Source organism: Pseudopodoces humilis, chromosome 2 (genome assembly GCF_049639895.1).
Source record: "Pseudopodoces humilis isolate 2021_Gansu_Grassland_sample_001 chromosome 2, ASM4963989v1, whole genome shotgun sequence".
In the NCBI taxonomy this organism is placed as follows: domain Eukaryota; kingdom Metazoa; phylum Chordata; class Aves; order Passeriformes; family Paridae; genus Pseudopodoces; species Pseudopodoces humilis.
Window position 1 is genome coordinate 26,225,771 of NC_142201.1, and position 21,405 is coordinate 26,247,175.

Genomic DNA, 21,405 nt, shown 5'->3' on the forward strand with positions numbered 1-21,405 from the left:
AGGAAAGGGGTCTTCCTCTGCCTACAAACCTGTTCAACCCACCAGGTGACCTCAGAGCACCATTAACACTCTTAAAGGCTGCTCTTTTCCTTGTCAATTTTTTGCTTCCACATCCCCTCCTAGCCTCTCTGCCACAGCCTTACCCGTGCCATCTTGCTGTCTCTTCCTGGCCTGTACACACTCTCTTTCTCTGGACCTACACACCTCTTCTCCACAGGTAAGCTGTTAACTTCTCAAGATTTTGAAGAAATCCCAGATGTGCCAAAAGAAGAACCACAGATTCTGAATTCTGTTCAGGCATCTCTTACTCCTAACAGGTTTTTATTTATGTGGGAATTACTACAGGGTTTGCAAATGAGTCTTCCCTATTTTCTTTGCAAACCTCAGAGTCACTTACACTGCTTGTTCACCATGTTGTCTAATAGAGAGAGAAACTTCAGTCAAGTTGCCTTAATACTTATTTTATTTAAAGAATCAGAAACACAGTCATTGTAGTTCATTTGTACTCATATCTGCCAACATTTCCTAAACCACGTTAACATTCATGTATAACAAAAACCTTTTCTGAGCTGTGCAAAGTTCAAAGGAATTGTTCAATTACTTGAACCCATTTCTAGAAGAACAAACCTGGCATTTTACAAACTGAGGCCACCAGAAGGAATCTTTTCTTGTCCTCGCCCTGTTTTGCAGGAGATGGTGATGCCCCCTCCTCCCTCTTTTCCTGGCGTGACAGGTAAAAACTAGACCACAGTATGAGTCAAACTTCTCTCAGTCCAGGACTTTCTGAATGGCACTGGGTCATGTTTTTGTATCACTGGGCTGTATTAAGTTCACCTTAACACTTGTGCTCCTGGCATGGAAGTGATTTGTCCAAGAAGATTACTCACTAACCTGAACTGTGATAAGCAATAAAGAGGGCCCAGAAACAGATGCTATCAAAATAGAACACCTCCTCCCCCCTCCCCCCTATATTTTTCCTAGAAGAAGGTATGACTGGAAGAGTTGTCGACCATTCAAAAAACCATCATCCTCCTTGCAAAATATATTTTAAAGCACTGATTTAATGATATGACATCTGCATGTTTTCCTTGATCCTCTCACACACCAACTTTTGTCCTCTTAGAGTTAAGCATAAAACGGTGGAAATCTGGAACTATTTTAGATCTGGCTAAACAGAATAGGCAGCATGCAAGCTGTCATCCTGTTTAGTTTTTCTGACTGTAGTAAATACACCAGGGAACAGAATTTTAAGAGTGTTTTAACCATTGTAAGTTGTCAGAAAAAATCTCATCTCTGACAGATCTAACCCAGAATTTTTATTGGAATCAATAACACACATTTTGGCATTGCTGACTGCCTAACTGTGCAGTTTACTGTTTGAGGTGCTGTGACACCAGCTCTGACCTGGACCAAATAAGTGGAACAGATATGGCTCTAATCTCAAGCAAGTCTTTCCAGAAGACGTTTCTTCAGTCTCTTATTGTTTATAAAAAGGCAATTTCCTCTGAACAGTAACTAAATTTTTAGTGACTGACTCATTACAATCTGGAATATCAACAAATGCGGCAACATCAACTATAAAAAGAAACACCCTGAAAGTGATGCCTCCCGGTTTGAAGGTGCTATACTTGGCCATGAACTGTGTTTCTGGAATTGGTTTGTTAACATGTGACAGCAAGAAGAACTTATTTTACAGAGAACAAAGTCACAGAGCTGAACTTAAACAGGAATGCTCACTTACATGGGTTTTGATATGTACTAGTACACACGGCTTGAATGAAAACAAAACTTACACCTTCGCATATGAAATACTGGTAACGCAGTGATGATGCTCACCCACAGGGCCTCTTTGTTTTAATAAGATCATCTCCAGGTTACAGTGCCTCTGACATGCTTTTAAACACCCACCACATGTGGGCTTTGGCAAACAGCCAGCTGCTGTCAGAGGCAAGGTATGGATACAGCTACGAAAGGCCTTTCAACACAATTCGCTCCTCAAGAGCTGATGTCTTTTTAAATACTCTCAACAATTGCATTATGACTTTTTTTCTCATTCTTTTTCACACAAATTACTGGCTAAACTCACCTTACATTTATTGCACCTTTAAGTCCCTGGTAGATGGAAGCTTATATTGCCTGATACAGTTTGTATTGTAGCTTGACAACGTTAAGAAATCCAACAGTCTCCAGAACTGTACATTTCTACAGTAAGAAATCACATTTCCATAACACTAATTACTGGTGTCGCAGATCAGCTCTCATCTCCGTCATGCAACGACAGAGGAAAACTCCACGGTCCCTGCGCGTGCTAGAACCTGCAGTGTTCTTCTTATTGCCATGAAAAAGTCAATTAAAATGACTCCTCTGGGAATTACTTCCAATTCTGGAGTCATTATCACCCTCCAGACAGAACGCTGTGCTTCAGCATGGGTCTTCAGCCACTCTAAATATGTAGGAGAGAGCAAGCATGTGTATGTTGCACAGGCAGCTCCCCCCGGTACATTTATCGGTGACCATGCAGCTTTTTCTCTTTTCCTCTATGATGCAAGAACAAGCAGTCTGATCTCAATCTTCAGGTACGTTTCTAATTTCATATGTTGAATGCAAATCTTGTTGCAGCCTCTCTGTTTAACCAAATCTTTTAACAATTAAAAAAAATAGCACCAGATGTATGAAAAAGAGGAAATGTCTGATCTAGTAGGAATATATATAAAGTAGAGCAATTCTTACAGTAAAAAGGTACGTCGTACAAAAAAGCAATGGTAAGTGATACCGAAGGACAAAAATCCATGCTGCATATAATACGGGCAGAAGACAGGCAAAAGGGATTCTGCTCAAATAACCACGGTTTAATGGTGGAGCTGTACTTCCTCCAGGACCTCCCTGGCAGCAGTGCCAGGACAAGGGGTGGTGTAGCACTCTGAGCACTTAACACCGACACGCACTGACAAACCTGCGCAGCATATCTTTGAGGTATATAGAAAGCATGACATTAACATTTTTGACTCCTCATTCTTACTTGCACAATGATGCACTGATCTTTAGCTGGGGTTTTCTCCACCCTCCCCTCTTCTTCCCTTGGTAAAAACAAAATCCCTCTTTAAGAGCTTCCTAGCACACCTTCTTGAACTCAAATCCATCTTGCATAGGCCAGTAATAAGAACACTGCAGCTCTGACAAATAAGTTACAGCAATATAACAGCTTTCCTCTTAATTTTTTTTAAAGATATCTTCTCTATAATTTACACAAAAGGTTAACAGCCAGAGTTTAGGTTACTACAGTCCAGATGGGCGTCCATTCAGTCTGTGATTCCAGGTGGAAGGCACTACTTCAACATACCACTGTATGCACTGCACACGGTCTCGGGAGCACAGCGGGGCACTGTGTCTCCAGAGCTGCAGACTGAAGGGCCTGGGGGAAGTCTTTGGAAATAAAAATGGCAGTGGTTATCAGTCCAGTTTCTCTTTGCTGTCTCTTCTTGTGCTATGCAGATTCCCCTGAAAGCTCCTCAGTTGAGAGAGCGGCGATTCGTCCTCAGAAGCTCTCGACAAAGCTCCCGGGGAAGAGGCCCGTCCTGCCGTTCCTCTGCAATGTCCCTTTGTACCAGCCGTCCTCCCGTTTCTTGTGCACAAACACAATGTCACCTTCCTTCAGTTCGATCTCTGCCTCGCTCTGCGGTGGGTATGGGACCACAACGCGGTACCTTTGGAGAAAAAAATGCGCAAAGACTTGGTTAATCTGCACTTGATGGGAGCAGCTGGGCACCAGTACCAGAGATCTTGGGGAAAAAACTTCTGGAAATATCAGCAAGTTACATTTTCACACACTAGCTGTATGCAATACAATTTTCTACTAAAACTGAGCAAGATGGAAATTTCTGGCCAGCTTGGCTGGACAACTGACCAGGACATACACTGGAGCCAGTCCATGAAAGCGGGAACATGTTGTCAAATGGATGGAGCACTCATGGTGTCCCTGTCTCCAGCTGTGTGCTGAGCCTGTGCCAGGACTTGGCTGCCTAATCCTAGTGCTGCATCTCTGCTGTAACATGTCTTACTCAGCTCTGCATTTGCTCCATCCAAAACTGATTGCATCATAGAATGATAGAACAATTTGGGCTGGAAGGGACTTTAAAGGTCATCTAGTTCAACCCCTCTGCCAGAGGCAGGGACATTTTCAACTCAAGCAGGTTGCTCAGAGCCCACGTCAACTGCATAAATCAGCTTGGCGTCATCTGCCAACTTCCTCAGGGTGCCCTCAATTCCACCTTCTCTGTTACTGATGAAGATATTGAACAGCACTGCTCCCAGTGTGGACCCCTGAGGGACACCACTCATCACCAGTGTCCCTTAAAACATCAAGCCATTGACCACAACCCTCTGGATGTGACCGTCCAACCAATTCCTGAGCCACCAAGCAGTCCCCCTTAGAAATCAATCCTTCTCTAGTTTAGAGAGACATGTTGTGAGGGACCATGTCAAAGACCTTACAGAAGTCCAGATACACGATACGCTCTCTTCCTTGTCCACTGATGATGAAAAATGGGGTTTGCAATGCTCCCACTGCCTGTGACACCAGCAGATGCTAGCTAAAGCAGTTCACATTTTTCTTCTTATAATGTTTCTTGAGAATGTACTTTGGGTGCCGCAAACCTGGAAGGGAAACTAAAATGGAGAGGTATCAAGTGACTTTCAAAGCACTCTCCAAACCAACAGGGAGCCCCAGTCTTGAACCATTCAGAGCTCTCTCTGGGAACTTCGTTTTCAAGTGTCACTTCATTTCAATGAAGTAATGATGTGTCTGAGCCTGATACAGCTATTCTGCACTCAGAGCTTATCAGCAGGCGTCTTTCTGAGAGCACAGACCAGGCCATTTTATATCAATGCACTTGTGTGCAGAGCAGGGAATATTTATCTACTGCACGGTTGGTTTTTTTTTCCTACACCACTTCTGCAGTCATCTGGCATTTGGTTAACAGTCAATAACTGTCTTACTAATTGCAAAGTAATGAATATAGTAAGATTGTTAAAAGTTGCCAATTGATTACCTAAAGCCCATCTCCTGAGAATTAATATCTTCACAACTGCTGCCTGGCCACCAATGCCTGAGTCCTGTTTGTAACAAGATAAGTACTTAATTAAGATAATAGACTGTCCCTGGGGACTTTAACATTCCCTGGAGGCTGTGGACCGTGCCCCAAGGCCATCCCCAATGAGACAGTACCAAAGCAAGGTGCTCTCCAGTGGCAGTCACACACTTCCTTTTGCAGACTTTGCTCAGGTGACTTCCACTTTGGAATGACACAGGAAATACCAGCTTTGACTCTGTCTGGACATCTCCACAGCCAAACAACCTATTAAACTCCATTTGGAGCAGGGCTTCCGTCCTAATACATGATTATGGCTTTTTTATCTTGACAGAGCAACAGTCGTGGAAATTGTATGTGTTCAAGTGCCATCAAAATTTGCCGATCCTCTCTGTACTTTGGTTAATAAATCTAGTTGTCACTTCCTTCCTCTGTGGAAAAGCAAATAACAGGGGTTGAAACGTGAGCAGGAAAATGGTCTATCAAGCTATAATCTGTGGAACTGCTACACTTATAATATGAAGCTTTGCCAATTACACTCATTATGCAAATGAATGCACACATTATTTCAAACACTCTGCTGCAGTGTTGATTAATTAAATTATCAGAGTGGAACAATTTCAGCTAAGATGATGCCAAGTTTCAGATCTCACTACTCTTACGCACAATCACAGCACATCAGAGCTCTGCATCAGGAACTCAGGAGGCCTTGAGAAAGAAAAAAGGTGGGACCTCAACATTAGTTGAGTGCTAGGGAGGTACTCACAGACCATTCTGGCAAGTCAGGAAACAGAAACTCAGAAAAAGGTGGTGTCTTGGGCAGGGTCACTCTGAAGACCCAGATGTTATACCAAAGGCACAGAGACATCCTGTTAAAGCAAAACTACGTCCTCAGAGTGATGAGCTGCTAGTCCCTGATGGTTCACATGAGGAGGCAGGTGACCACACTCAACCAGAATGCACCCATTGTCATAAAAAGGGTTCTAAACAGCATCTTCTTAGCAACTTAGAGAAATAAATCTCTCACTGCATTATAAAATGAGGTACTTTTTCTTATTTGGGAGACCCTAAATGCTATGGTTAAATTTAATTGACTACAGTACCTCTCAATATAGTACCAAAGATGCTTTTGACACAATAACAATACTAGCTAGGAAAGACCTTGCAAATCAGTTAAGAACTCTTCTGTGAGAGATGGAAAAGATGCGATGCCTTTTCCCATGAGAGGTTTGAAGCAGAGCCTGGGAAAGGCAGCCCGGTGGGGGCTGCAGGGGCAGCATCCCGGCACTGCGCTGGCACAGGGAGCTGTGCCGCCCCTCCACACCTCCAGGTGGCACCTCAGCCCCGCTTATCCTCTGGAACGGAATTGCAAGGACAGCTATTAGCCATAATTTTTTTGGCAGAAAAGGTCTCTTCTTCCAGACATCCTCCCTCACTCCCAAAAAGGCAGTCCGGGATACTTCTATTTATATCTCCCCTTTTTATTTCCCCTTTTGTCCTTTGAGAAGATGCTACAAAATTGTAGGTTTTCCTATACTAAACTGTCGCTCGGCATTTTAGATGGATCTCAGTGCTCTAAATTTTATCTGTGTCACATTCCACCTCTAAATTACCAACTTTCAAAAATGCTAATTATGAGCAATAATTACGATGACAAATGTGGCAACCACCTCTGACTACAATTAACCATTTTTCATATTTTCTGTTGTAAATTGTGTAAATCTGTCTTATATAGTTACAATTCTGCCAAATGTTAATAATTTTGGCCCAAATTCTCCACAGCAGTTGTCTGTATCAGGCAACATGCAGCCCAATGGCCACATCATTTCCAAGAATAATATGAGGGGTTTTGCAGCACCAGCAGGACCCATATGAGCACTTCCACAAACTGCTCTCAGGTCCTGTATTTGGAAGCAAAAACCTGTCCTGTGGTCCCACTGGTCTGTCAGGGATGGTGTTCCTTCAGAAAATCACCCACTCTCAGCCAGGTTAAAAACATTCAAACCACTCCAAAATGGCACATGTTTAGGCTTGTATGAGCACTGAAAGTAAAATCTCTGTTGATTCATGCTCTAAGCTGTCCTAGCTCTGTGGGACCTCAGAAGCTGCATTTCTCTTCCTTTCTTAGCACTGGATCCCTCTTGTATTTTTCTCTTAGGGGACAGACTTGATGTTGGACATCCTCACTGCTGGCTGCTGTGGCATCCTTGGATTGGGCACTTCATCCCTGGAGGCTACTGTCCCGGATGGACAGGCAGTGGCCTGGGAAGGGTCCTTGGTGCACAAGAGATAATACATGAGGAGAGGCTGCAAGTAGTATCAGCAAGGACTGGGGATGGGTTTTGCCTGGGCAGGGAAACCCCTGGAGATGGAGACTGGGGTAAAGCAAGGGATGAGGTGGAGGAAGAGGGAGGCTGATGGGAGAAAAACTGGGAGCAGAGGAAGAAGCGTGACTGTGATGAAAACTGGAAGCCCTGATAAAAGGTGTGGGTATGGCTGCTGAGGGGGGAAGCTCTGCAGAGCTGAGTCTCAGAGAACAACAAGCCTTGGTGGGAGGGAGCCTGGGGCAGGGACATGGCATCCCAAGAAGCAGGAGACTGCATCAATAGAGGCTGGCACTGGAGCTGAGGGTGGGATGGGCACCCTGGCAGCAGTTATCTCACTGAGCTGGGAATAGGTCTATCCTCTGCTGTCAGCAAAGACCTTGCAATCCCCCTGTCCCCTGTCTTCACAGCACTTGTTTTCACAGCCAAAAGAAACACCTCTCCTACCCAGCCCTCCCTTTACTACTCCTACTGAAATCTGGAAGGTGCAAATAAGACTCCTAACCTCAAACAGATGTCACATGATGGAAGTTATGGCTTTGTTTCTTTTAAAGAAGCAAAATTATTAAAAATATTATGTGTGTTGATACATAAAGACATCTACAACCTTAAAAGAACACGAGTGTTTCACACCCATGCATCTGAGAGGAAGAAAAAGGCAAATAAAATTGTCCATGACTTTATTTTTGCTGCCTTGCAATATAATCTTTCATTGTAAGATTGCATACTATTTTTCCGTTAGGATGCCTGCTTCATTTAGTGCACAAGATGCTGCTCTGGATGTGAGTCAAGGCTCTGACATGGGAGCCACCCCACCTTCTGCAGAGGTTGGAATATCTCTAGCAAGTGACCATGATGAAGTGCACTGAGTGAAGATGTGGGGAAAGTGGCTTCTCTGACTCCTTCAGCTGTAAAACCTCGTGCCACACTTTCCACAGAGAGAGACTCATCTCATGCACACTGGCTGTGTAGGAGTCCTGTCTGGTCTGAATGATTCATACAGGCCCTCTGTCAGTGTGCAGGCAAGCACTGAACAGTATTGATCAGAACTGATCAGTAATAAATGGCTGAACTCAGCCATGGACACTCTAAAACAACCCTAAAATACTCACTGAGTAAATATGTGTATCCAGGACACTGATGAACAAGAGCAACTTAAAAAAATGAGGCAAATTAGGTCTGTAGGGCTAACCTCCAGTCTGATCCCATTTAGTGTGCTTGAATTTGGATGCTTGATGCAAGTTCCTGTTTCTCAAAGTATCATGCACTAAGGACAGGTTGCATGAGTGCAGTCCTGTGACTCCAACAGGTCTCTTATACATTAGGGATACACAGTTAGTTTTGGAGGCAATGGATAATCAGTGCAAATGAAGCATCTAGCCCAGTTAACCATTGCTCTTGTTTACCAGAGGAGCTCTGTTTTTTTATCCTTTCACTGGCAAATTGCAGAGACCTTCAAGGCAGCTCTGTAGACTACAAGCCAAAACCTGCTCCTCCGAAGTATGGTGACTGAATCAGTAGCCTTAGAAGAAAAAGTCTCAGTTGGGTCTTTTACCTTTCTGCTGGAAATAACTCAGGATTCAATTTCTGAGATGGTTGATGGTTCGTTCCCAGTCCTAAGGCAAGTATCCCTACTCAGAGAAGCACTTAACCATGTGAATACATGTCACTGTTCAGTCAGAAATTACTCCTTGGGTCATTTCTCTAGTATCACTTTCCAGGAATTAAAAGAACCATTCTTCTGCTTTCCTTTTTGGCAAAGAGGACACATGAGCACAGCAAAACTGAAGTCAATGGGTGTTAAGCACATGCTTGAATGCTTCCTTGAATTGGGAACTCAATTTCTAATGTGGCAGTGATTTGTGGAAAGATACACAGAAACATGGAGGGATCTATTTTAAAGGTCAAACTTTCTGCTCCCATCTTATTGTGCAGCATGTTGTGGCTATAACTTGGTTGAAGGCTGCAGGAAAACCATAGAAATGCAGCACAGATATGCCAGTCGTGACAATAAGTCTGGCCACAGCTGCTTTATCACAATATAACACGGCAGAGTTAGTGCCAGTTACTATAAAAGAGTCAACAATGCGTGACATGTTTTACTCAGGTTGGCCTCTGGGAACAGTGCCAGACAGCGAGGGAAACATGACTCACGCACAGACTCAACTCTCCTGTTTCGCTTAATGTACAGTCACATTTTCTTGAAGGGGGTGGCAAGGGAAGTATTTTGTTTTGGTGCTGCCAGGCACACAGCACACCCCTCCTGTGAGCTGACAGCATCGGTGGGATGTGGGCAAGGCTCTGGCACAGTGCCTGCCTCACCAGAGTGCTTCCCTGTACCGGGTCCTGTTCCTCGCACCAGCAGAAACTGGATGGAGCAGTAGGTGGAAAAGAGTGTGTGGGGCACATACAGCCTGATGGGGTATTCACTTGGCAGTCAATCACTGCCACATGAAGTGACAAGGGCACCACCTGGGAAATTTCTCTGCTCTGCTGCTTAGATTGCTTGGATGCTTTATGGCAGAGAGCATGTGAAGGAATGTGGTTTTATAAACTGGTAGTGGAAACTACACCCAGAAGGCAGAGATGGGCTCTGACTACCCCAGCAAACCAGACAAATATGAAAGCTAAATGACAGGAGAGCTAGGAGCAATTTTCTTCCTAATCCAGTCATCCACAGCCATGCTTTGGAATATCAAGAAAAAGAAGACGAAAATTGTTTTCCTCTCTATGTGCAAAAAACAAAAAAAAAAAAAAAAGACTGAGAGTATAAACATTTACAGCATCTCCAAGAGGGTGAAGCTTGCTTCATCTTTCTGTCTACCTGGCTGCAACTCTCAGAAAGGTCTGCACTGTCAGGCAGCAGAATAGGCAATTCATCCCTTAAATAGTGAGTGAGCTGCAAGCAGTCAGAGCCCTTTAATGCACCTCTTGGTGCACTGGGTTTGATCAGTAACCTGGATGTGGCGAGTGCTGGAGCTGCAAGCCAACCTCTATAGAAAAAGTAGCAGTGCTCTGCTGCCTGCATGAGCCTCATTTTGAATGCCGTAAATATTAAGGAATGTGCTACTTCTTCCAACCTTTCAGTGCTCTGTTTCTGTGTGCACAGATGGGCGTTGGGAGACAGAAAGCCAAGTACAGCTAAGTGTACTGAAATGCTTTGCAGCTTTTTAAAATTTCTTCCAGCATCTGAATCTGTTTATCTAACCTTTTTTTCCCTCTCCTCCCTTTTCTTTCTCAGAGAATTGCTCCTACTGTGCGGATGAAATGCACCAAAATGCAAACAAGCAAAATATGGAGCTGAGTGATGTTTAATGCAAGTTGCTCCACTGCCAGATGTGAAAAGAACAAGTGGTTTGAAAATCATAATTTGTTTTAAAAAAAATATAATTTGGTACTTCTGAGAAATTTGATGATTTAATGAGCACAGATGGATGTGGGATGAATTTCTAGCAGACAAGTGTTTAATGTATCTGCTCATATTATTCCAGGACTAAGCATTATCCTTCCTAGTGCATGAAGGTAATTAATATTTCCCATTATGGACATGAAAAAACCCATATGATCAGTTAAGGAATGCAGATACACCAATGATATGGAAGTTAATTCATAAATCAATTAAAGAATCTTGCCTGCTGTGTATAATTATGGTTACTTCAATTATAGCTTATTTTCAGATTTAAGACTCAGGAATCAAAATACGTAAAATCAGAGTAAGTTCCTTATCACCATATACTGCAGCTGGAAACATTTACTCAGTTTTAGCACTCTAAATCTATTTGCTCCTGATTCTAGCACAGCTAAGAGAATGCAGGTAGCCTTTGTCTCTCTGGTTCTATTCTGCCACTTAAAATAGTTATCAGTTAAATGTTTCCCTACCTGGACCACTCTGAGGTGGACTGAGAAATTTGTAGGGTATGGGACTACCCCTGGAATATTAAATAATGTGTCTGGAGATCTCTATAGTAAAGCTTTGAGAACAGCAGCTCTGGAGACATCAGGGACTGTACTCCCCAGCTTCTCTTCATGGCTACATTTAACTAAAGGTGCAGCAGCCCACTGATTTAGTTACATTTGTGCTAAACCTGGTTTATATTGATTTAACTTTTCTTATAGCATTAATCTGAACTGATGTAGACCAAATTAAGTGTGCCTAAATAGGGATTGGTTTTTCACTCCTTTTACTAAATCACTTTTTCATGGATTTTAAGGACAAGAGACTACTGCAATAGTCTTTTCTCCCTGCCTTCATTACAATGCTGAAGGACTTGACTGTATTTATTTCTGCTTCAAGTCTAACAGCTGTACCTGAACAAAAGCATCTCTTTCAGAAAAAATGCCAAATCTAGTGTAAAAATATTCCCATGTCTGTCATGACTGCAGTCTCTTACAGACTGTTATGTTACCATGCCATCCCTACACTCTTTACCAAGTGTATCACTCTGTACCAAGCCAGAGCTCCCCGTGTCTCTCATTGCAAGTATATATTTTTAAATATTCCATTTTTCTTATGATACTTCTCTGAGTCCACTTCACTTTGCATCAGATTTTCCTCTTCTGAAATATACTGTTACTCTGTGTTCACCTGAGCAGGAGCTGAATTAGCTCTGTACCAACAGATCAGCCCTACCTATCACCCACCTCACACTTCAGCCCTCATTCTGCAACAGCAAAAGTTTTATGTTGACAGTTCATGTTCAGGACCTCACTCTTGTTGGGCTGCACTACATCCATTAATAACCATGTTCTAGTGATTTCTGATGTAGAGTTAGATTTGATGCCAGTGACTCAATTTTCAATCCACTTAGTATCTGCTGGGTTGGTTGTGTACAGTTTACTCAGCAGGAAGTTTTATGGTAACAAACCAGTTGCCTTAGAAAAGTTTGTTATGGTGTCACTATCACCTTCTCAACCAAATTCTGATTTGTAAAATACTGCATAAGGTATGGATGGTCCTGTAATGTCCCTTATTATGCATCATCTGCTTCATGATCCCAACAGGATTCAGGGTCAGGTGCCTTGCCCAGTCCATTCCCTTCAGCCTTTTCCATACACTCCAACAAAATTAGTTTCTTTCCAATTTCTGTAATTTTAATGTTATTTCAAAATTGTTTTAAATACCAATTCAAGAGTGTTCCCTGAACAGCTTTCTGAAAATTCTTCAATGCTTTTGTAAAAAGCATGCTTTCCTCAACCACCTTTTGAGTGGAAAGCATTTCAATAGCACTGTAGCTGTGAATTATCTATTACCTTTCCAGTCCTCAAGCTGCAGTCTTATAGAAAACATTTACCTGAAGCCAGTGTCACATGGAAACCTATCTCTTTTCTGCAACCCCCTAGCTCCTTTCTGGTCAGTTATCTCTCTCTCCACCTGCTTTTGTATTTTGGTATTCCTATTCTTTTTTTTTTTTTTTCCAGTTTGTGAAGTCATTTACTCTGAGGTACCGAGGTGGAAAGCAGGCTGCTGAAATGAACTCCAGAATCACTGGTACATCCCTGTCTAGAAACAAGCTATATTTTTGGTAACAGGTCACTGAAGATGTCTGTATCTGTAAGTATTCTAAACAAGAAGAATTTGAAACAGCCTTTGGTACTCAGAATGGGACATGTCTAAATGGGACATAGTATGTCAAGTCCTTAAGTTAAAATACTGGAATCCCATTTAAAATGTGGCATTTGCCAACAGCATTTACACCATTTGGGCTGAGAAAGCACTGCTGTCCTCCACATTTAGACGAGGGCTGTGGAGTGTCATGGACAGGTGCTCTTAAACACTTCTTTAAACCTGAACAGTGTACCAAATGATTTTCAGTGGACAGATGCATGTAAGCCCTGTCTTCCTAAAAGACAGCTGAACCACGTACAGTCAATCAACAGAACACCAGAACTGCAACAACTCTTGAGCAAGTTAAACTTCCATCCCTCCTCCAATTGCTCCCTGTGGATGCAGGCAACCTTGGGAGAAGCACAACTTACCTTTCCCGGGGCAAAGGCTTGGGCTCTGGCCGAATAGCTGCCATGGAAGAGAGGGGTGGTCTGACAGGTGAAGGGATGGAAAAATTCAAATCCAAGGAGCCTGTTTTCCTGTGCAGAGGCTCCAGCCCCATGGCTCCTTGCATTTCACTCTCAATAGGGCATGAGCCGGCTCTGCCGTGACTGGAGAGGGAGGACAGCTCAGGCCCCACTGCCCCTTGCAGAACTCCTTCAATGGCAGTCTGGGGGTCATGCGTGGGGGACACAGATGGTGGGGAGCGTGACTTCTTTTTTGTTGATGCTCCTGCTAGAAGTTTCAACAGCCCACTCTTCTTCTCCTTCTGCAAAGGAACCAAACAAAACATGAGCAGTGAGCAGACATACCAACTCCCTTTGCTTTTCTTTTGGAAAACCTCAATGTGTGCTGCAGGAAACTTCTCAAAACTGCCATAAAGGTGGATCCATGCAGAAATTGAACATTCTATAATAAAGATCCTATGAAAATCCTTCCCCATTGAAAAGGGCTTCAAATAACTCAGTAGAGTAAGGACCAAACATACTGCAAAGGTTATCCCATTTTCAAATCTATCCAGGCAGTGATCATGTGCCTTTTGAAACGAAGTGCAACTACACTGGTACAGCAAAAATACAAATTTCCCATGCAGAGAAGACAGCAAGCAGAGTGCTGCCCTCTCTCTTCAAGGAGAATCTTGTCCCTCAATAGAGATACATCCCACAAGTAAGAAATCAGGACCCATGGCTAAAAACTCGTCTGGGAAGCACAATGGGCTGAGGAGAGATTTGGGATCCCAGCTCACTGCAAGAGAAGCATTCATCATTACTGCCTCTTTTACTATCTGATGCAGATTTACAGTAGGGAGAATGGCGGCATGAGAATCTGGTTCAACAGCTCTCTCCAGAACATGCTCCCCTGCACATCCTGCAACATACAGCAATAACTATTCGTGTCTCCCTCCCAGAAGTGGGTCACTTCCCCTCGTGTTAAGGTAAAGGTATCACCTTGATGTTTGAAGATAGACCACAAAATTCACAATTGGCAATTGCAGTGGCAGTGCATGGGAGGTTTCAAAGTTCTACAAGGGTTTCTGACACAGAGAAATGAACAGATGATAAGAGCACCCTTTCAATTAATGGGAAAAAAAAAGTCTAGCCCGCATTCCTGAGGAAACACATCTGACCTTTCGGATTTTGTAACAGCGCGAGAAATCCTGCTGCACATTTACCTTAAACACACACAAATACCATGTCCTTCATCTTGAAAGATTTTTGGCTAGAGGTTTGTATGTAGAAACTGGACATCCTCCGCTACATACTCCATAATGGTAGGTTAGAGTTGCAACCAGCAATGCTGTGCAGTAAATTTTTCCATTTTTAAAAAACGATACATGAAGTTTTGAAAAGGTCTATTAGATTTCTTCCTCTTTTTTCAGAAGTGCAAGCCATTACCAAAACTATCTTCAGAGGCTCAGGGCTGTGAAGTTTAGCTGTATTTGATAATTGGTTCAATAATAGGATCCCAGGGGATAAAATCAAACCCAGAAACGGCAAGACTTATGGAACAGAAATTCTCTCTATATATTCAAGTAAGAACACTTGCTGGAAGTACGAGGCAGCAATTTATTTATTCTTTGTAGACAAAATGTCCCATGCAAGGTTTAGAATTATGCTCTTTTATATTCTGACTGCTTTAGTATTTTCTCAAAGCAGCTTTAAAGAATAGAAAAGTTACAGTAAAATAAATACAAGCTTTTAGAAGATGCTTGGATTTACTACAGTAAATGTACTTGGAGTATCTGGTATCTCTGCTTCCAAAGTTCTTGTTTGCACTCTTTAACCGTCATGGACTGGTAAGAAAACAGAAATACCTTAGATGTCAAAATACAGAAGATATAAAGCACAGTTGTTGTCACAGAGCCAAAGTCCACTGATTTTTGAAGAGCAGAGTCTGAACTGTGTACCCAGATCCTGGTCTCCTGCATACCACTGGTTATGTCTTAAAAGAATGTTTTGCACTTACAGGATGAAAGGATCCGTCCTGTCAAGATGTTCACCCAGGCAGAATCCATGGAAGCTAAGGAAGGCTGGCCATATGGCACCACCGGGTCAAAAAAATGAAATCAATTCCTCTGCAAACAATAGGAAAGTGGACAAAATGTCCCAGATAAATATCTTCTTTCCCTGATGGGAAGGGACTGTATGGAAAGTGGGCATTCTGGAATTCACCTGAAACACCAGAAAAAATGATTCAATTTTTCTCTCGCTGTCTAATTAAAAAATACTGTTGCTGTGATCATTATATAAAATTTTAAAACTCTTCATGAAGTTGCAAAACTCTTCCTGTGGCACACTGAAACAATAGCTCTAATGATCCCAGCATCCTGTGTCAATAAGCATTTGAAGGTGTCCAAAGGTCAGTGGCAGAATACAATAGACATTGTGGGGCTCTGGAGAAATGGCTATTGTGCAGCAGTGAGCACTTCGAGCCTCTCTAATTGGCAGTCTTGCAAATGCAAAGTAACTATGTGAACTAAAGCCCTGTATAATGAACAATTAATATTCCTGTGTGGTAGCAGCTTCTCTAATTTTTGCTTCTAATTTAAATACCTTGGCAAATTTTCATTAGAAAAACCGTGCACAACTTAAACCATTTAAGGCACAGAAGCAAAAATATTTGGAATGAAGGAGGTGCATATACTCATACCCATCTACACATTAAAAAGCAGATGAGTCTGATAGTCATTCAGTTTTGTTTACAAGAACAGCTTCCTTGTTAGCCCTGGCATAAATTTATACTCTTAAGCTACTATCCCTTAGAAAACAGAAAGCAATAATGACCTTACTGATCTATCCTTTGTTCTACTTTAATAAAAGGAAAAATAAAGAATTGAGTTTTAGCCCCTGCTGAGCATTTTAGTAAACTTTTGAAACTAAGATCTGTGGTCTTGGAAGAGAGAAGATGACTTAATTCAATTGCTAAGCCTAGTCAAAACCTGAGCAGTACCATCCTTCAAGCTGTGGCCTTTGGCAAGGTATTTAAAGGTGACCTGATACCAACCACTTTGTGTGCATGGAGATTAGACAGTATGTCCAGCTCTTTCTCCCTTTGAGCCTGGCTCTCAGCCTTTTGGTATCACATGGCCAGATCCTCTGCTGACGCTGCTCAGAGCATTTCAAGCAAAAGAAGGACTGTCAGGAACCGATAATTTACTGTGATATCTCTCATGAGAAACAGACTGGGTCTGAGCCTTCTGTGATCAGCAGTTCAACCTAAACCACTACCTGCCTCCCTCTATCTGTAAAATGTGACTAAGCTGAAACTCCTCCTTGTGCTGTGGGAATTCGTTAAAGATTCTAGTGTTACAAAGCTTTCTTTGGGAGCAACCAGCTCTTTTCCATGGCTTTTATATTAAAAAAAAAAAAAAAAAAGGAATGGGATGTTAGTATGCAGTCCCAGTAGTGATTTATTGCAAATGTCCAAGTACTATGAATTCATTTAATATTTAGTTTAATAGCAGCCATCTTTCATAAGTAATTATATGTCTATTCAAGACAGTCCTTCAGCAGTTTCACTGTATATCAATGAAGCATGAATGGGCATAAATGCTGTAGAGAAATCTACACCGATTGGTTACAGACTCTGTCACTTTTCAAAACAGATAAGAAGTTTACAGGGGACATATCTAATGACTTTCAGAATTGTTTTTGAATTAAAAAAGACAGTTTACTTTTTTTTCCATTCACAGATGGTTGTTTTATTGTTTTCTAGGAAATCTGTAATTTTCTGAAACAGCTGTGTAATTATTGAGTTTTCTTTGTCTAGTAGCTACATTTCCAATTGACTGCAAACTGTGTTTGACATCCCTACCCCCTGAATCTGCCAAGGTCAGACCTTCACATCTGTGTTGATGGATGGATTCACAGTGTGGCCAGCACTTCTCCCATCTCCTGGTTACTGCCTGCATGTTTATATGAATTTAAATCATCACCTTTGTGTTGCACAGGTTATATTCTAGGCTGTTGAGAGTCAAAACTTCCATACCATTAATTTCAAAAGAATTCAAAGGAAAGCAAAAGAACAAAATTAGCCCTTACAAATAAATTTCAGGCTGTTTCTAGTTAAGAAAAAAAAACCCGAAACAGTCTAGGAACACAGACTGTATAGACAACTCAGAATTTTTTTCTCTGGCACAGCTGACAGTGGAGGCTCTGTTCCTATGGTGCAGCATGAAGGAATCTCAGAGGAAATCAGTCTCTAGCAGAACAAGGATGGGATGGGCAGCACTTCTGTGACCCTGCAGCATACCCTGAGGGAAGCCAGCACTTGGACAGGCGGAAGTTCCTCTCAATATCCCACTGTGAGAATGTCTGGAAAAGTGAATACTGTCTGAGGTTAAAAACTCATGAAGGATTAGATCAAAATTAAAGTCTGAGATATGTAAATGTTGAAATATTTTGCTTCACAGTAATTGGGGATGATTTTTCCCCTCATTAATAACTCACTTGAAGATAATAACTAGCTCTTCTTTCAGCTTCAGAGATGAGATGAGCACAGAATGCAGCTACTTCATTGATGACTGAGTGATAACAGAGTCCCTTGTCTGCAAAGCAATAATCATGCCATAATCTAAATACCAATTACATGTCCTGACTATATTAATACAGATATATTTTTTTAAACTACCCAAATACACAGAACATTCTGGTTTAGTTTTCTTCCTCTGCAGCTCCTAATACTTAATTTTCTACCTATCCAGGTTCATTAAACAAATGAGGAAACCTTACTGCAGCTGATAGAAAAGCTGCCTCCAGTCACTGAAATGAGGTAATTTCTCATGCAACACCAGTTACAACAATAGATAAGAGAGCTAGAGGGAGAAGAGGTTTCATTTAAAAACAAAGAAAAAAGAAACAAGCGCTTAAATGTTTCCCTGAGCCCTATGAGGGCTCAAATGCCCTCACAAATCAGGAACTCATCTATCAGTCAGTACCCCCAAAATACCACTTTTATTGCTTGTTTAAGTTGGTCAGTGCCTGTTTGAGTAAATGTAAGTTAGTGGCTGGAGAACAGTGCATTTTTACTCTGATTCCAACATGGCTTCTGGTGATTGATGCTTGCATTGAAACAGTAGGTCATATTTTGAATTATGTCTGTGAGGAAAATAGCTATCTGAGTTTTTCAAATCTGTAAAATTATTTGATCTGAGATTTTGATAATCATTCTAAAAGCTCTGCCAAGACCCCCAAACCAATATAATCTCAAAGGGAAGCTTCAGGTCTGATATCTCTGGATATGTATTTATCATGTGCAATTTGCCACTATTTCACATGAGGCACTGATAACATACTGAACAAGACAACGGCAATTACTTACTACACAGCTTCTTCTGATTTTAAGGAAAGACTAGTCTGGTATCAGTATGGAATTGTATGGAAATACTTTGCCAAAGATTTTTAGTTTTTAATGGAGACAGCTGCTCCTGGCCACAAGTCTATTATTATAATCTCAGTATGCGTGTTACATGCCAAGAAACATAAAGGATTTTAGCTTTTCATAATATCTTTAGCTTTTAAATTCCAGTGACAGTAACGTGCATACACATGTGCACAAAATATTATATTTATTTATTATTAATTTGAAGAAAGATACTATTAAAAATAGGGGAAAATAAGTAAAATGTCTTGCTAGACCTGACTGGGAATTTTAAATGTTTTGAAAACAAAACTGAGAATAAGAAATCAGTGTTCAGGTCCCCATACAGCAAAGCACATAGGCACTTCATCATGTGCTTTTGTTGAACTGAGGCGGATGCAAGACTCTAGAGACTACAGACAGAGATAAAGAGGGAATCTAAAAATATATTTCAATATTCAATTTAGAGGGAATATTAGATCTTTCAAGCACTGGAGCAAAGTTAAAGGATAACTTAAAGGGGAAAAAAAACAAAACAAAAACCAACTGAAGAGGAAGCAGAGAGTCTCAGCTATCATTAAGCTTCCTGGAGGCTGCTGAATTCAGAAGAGGTAGAAGGTAAAAGAGACTCTAACAGGGTTAATGGTGAAGGAGGGACAGATGACCTGCTCCACTGGTACGTAGCAGTTTTAATGCTCCTTTTTCGAGGGAACAGCTCAAACATGGCACAGGGAGTGGAAAATTACTACTGCAATGAAGTAACTCAAAATTGTACAGATAAAGTGAAATGCAAGAACACCACCAAAGAAGTAATGAAACCATGGTTCTCAAGAAGACTGACATTTCCACTTACTTCCAAGCAGCCACCCTCTCCAGAACTAAGGTCAGATGGATGTGTTTTAGTCCTAATTTTAGTCTACCTCTTCCTTTGAAGCGCGAGCAATCTCTTTGGTAAACAAAAGAAGGGAATAGGCCTGATATCCTTGTACATTTGACATTCAGCTTCTTTCTTTGCTCAGCAATCCACTGGATTTCAATTATCCTACAACAAGTAAGGGAAGTTCAACTGAAAGCACTGAAACCTCCCCTCTCTGCTCCAGTTTCCTGCCCACCACACTGCCAACATAGAGAGGCATAAAGTATATACACTTTGGGCATGCTTGGAAAGCAGAAAACTGACAGGAAATACTGACCTACAAAATCCCTTCCTGTGGAGATGGTACTTGGGAAATGGATTGGGTTTTTCCCACAGTACAGGAATTAGGGGGAACCTAAATGAGATTATCAGGCAATAGGTTGAAACTAAAAAATAGGAAGCACTTTTTCACACAACACATAATTAAATGGAGACTTCATGCACATAGTATTGTGGAAGCCAAAAGTATGAAGAGGTTCAAAGGGGATTGGACAAATTAATGGAGAACAGACCTAGCAAGGGCTATTAAAACAGTGGTATGAATCCAAATTCTGCTTCAGTAAATCCCAACAGGTAAATGAAACAGTACTTAGAGCATACACAGGGTAACTCCACCTCGCCATAAAGAGATCGTAAAAACAATAACATTCTCAGAATTATTGCTATGGTAAAAAAATTAGGTATTTTGGCAAAAGCTTAGGAAACAGGACAAAACCAGGACTGAGCCCTCCCCTGTGCCCTCTCAGCTTTGGGAAATCAGTTGTTCAGAGACTTTCTCAGCTGCAAAAGGGTCTGAGAGAGGGCAAAAGGCAGCCATCAGGATGTAGTGTCAGCCAAGGAAGAGACACAAAGGGTTGGGAACCACAACCCCAGAGAGCTTTCACAGCCCTGCAACTGCTATTTGGATTCCTCAGCTCCATCTCTGCTGTGCAAATCACAGATCAAGGGCTGCTGCACTCACACTGCGCCAAGGAGCCACAAAAATACAGGTAACAGGGCTGAGAAGACCCTATTCCTTCCTGGATACCAGTTTGCTTCCTAACCTGACATTGCCCTGCCTCTGTGCAAGGGCTTCCTTGCAGCTACCATGGAGGTCTCCTACACCATGATACAACTGTGTCTTGAGGACCTATCCTAATCTGAAGCCTAGAAACGTTACACCTTTGTTTTAATACAAATCAAGGTGCCTAAATCATTTCAGTAAATATGGCAGGCTAACTGTACTTCCTAGAGAATTGAAGCAAAACAGCTGGACAGACCATGAGCATTCTTGTAAAGCTTTAGGTTCATTTCTTCAAACTAGAGGATAATCTATCACAGCTTGACTGACACCATAGGATTCTGAAATGAGAAAAAGATGTACAAATAAACTAACTGCTAGATGAACTACTTAAAATTAATGTTTCTAAATAAGATGATTTAGACTGACTGCTTAGCTTGCTGCTCCTTGTCTCTCATAAGGAAGTGAAAACAATTTATTGGTCCTGGGAAGCACTGGGAGCAACACTCACATTTTGCAGAAAGCCAGAGCAACCTCACTCACTGAACACCTGAATGAAAGAGAATCAATGACAGAAGTCACAATGTGCTTTTGACTTACTTTAGTCGTACACGTAGTTGGCTCTGGCTCTACCCATTCATGAGGGATAGATTTTGTTTCAGAAGCAAACAGTT

General features: G+C 41.8%; 1 protein-coding gene across 1 annotated transcript in view; it reads right to left on the reverse strand.

Annotated features, from left to right (window-relative positions):
• Window positions 1-456: 456 nt before the first annotated feature.
• SH3RF3 (SH3 domain containing ring finger 3) overlaps window positions 457-21,405 on the reverse strand; it is a 92,449-nt gene continuing 71,500 nt past the window's right edge. The window contains exons 9-10 of the mRNA XM_088051279.1: window positions 13,388-13,725; window positions 457-3,704 (exon numbers count right to left, since the gene is read on the reverse strand). Coding sequence (XP_087907405.1) covers window positions 3,536-3,704; window positions 13,388-13,725 — 507 coding nt within the window. The 3' untranslated portion in view covers window positions 457-3,535. The remainder of the gene's footprint in view (window positions 3,705-13,387; window positions 13,726-21,405) is intronic.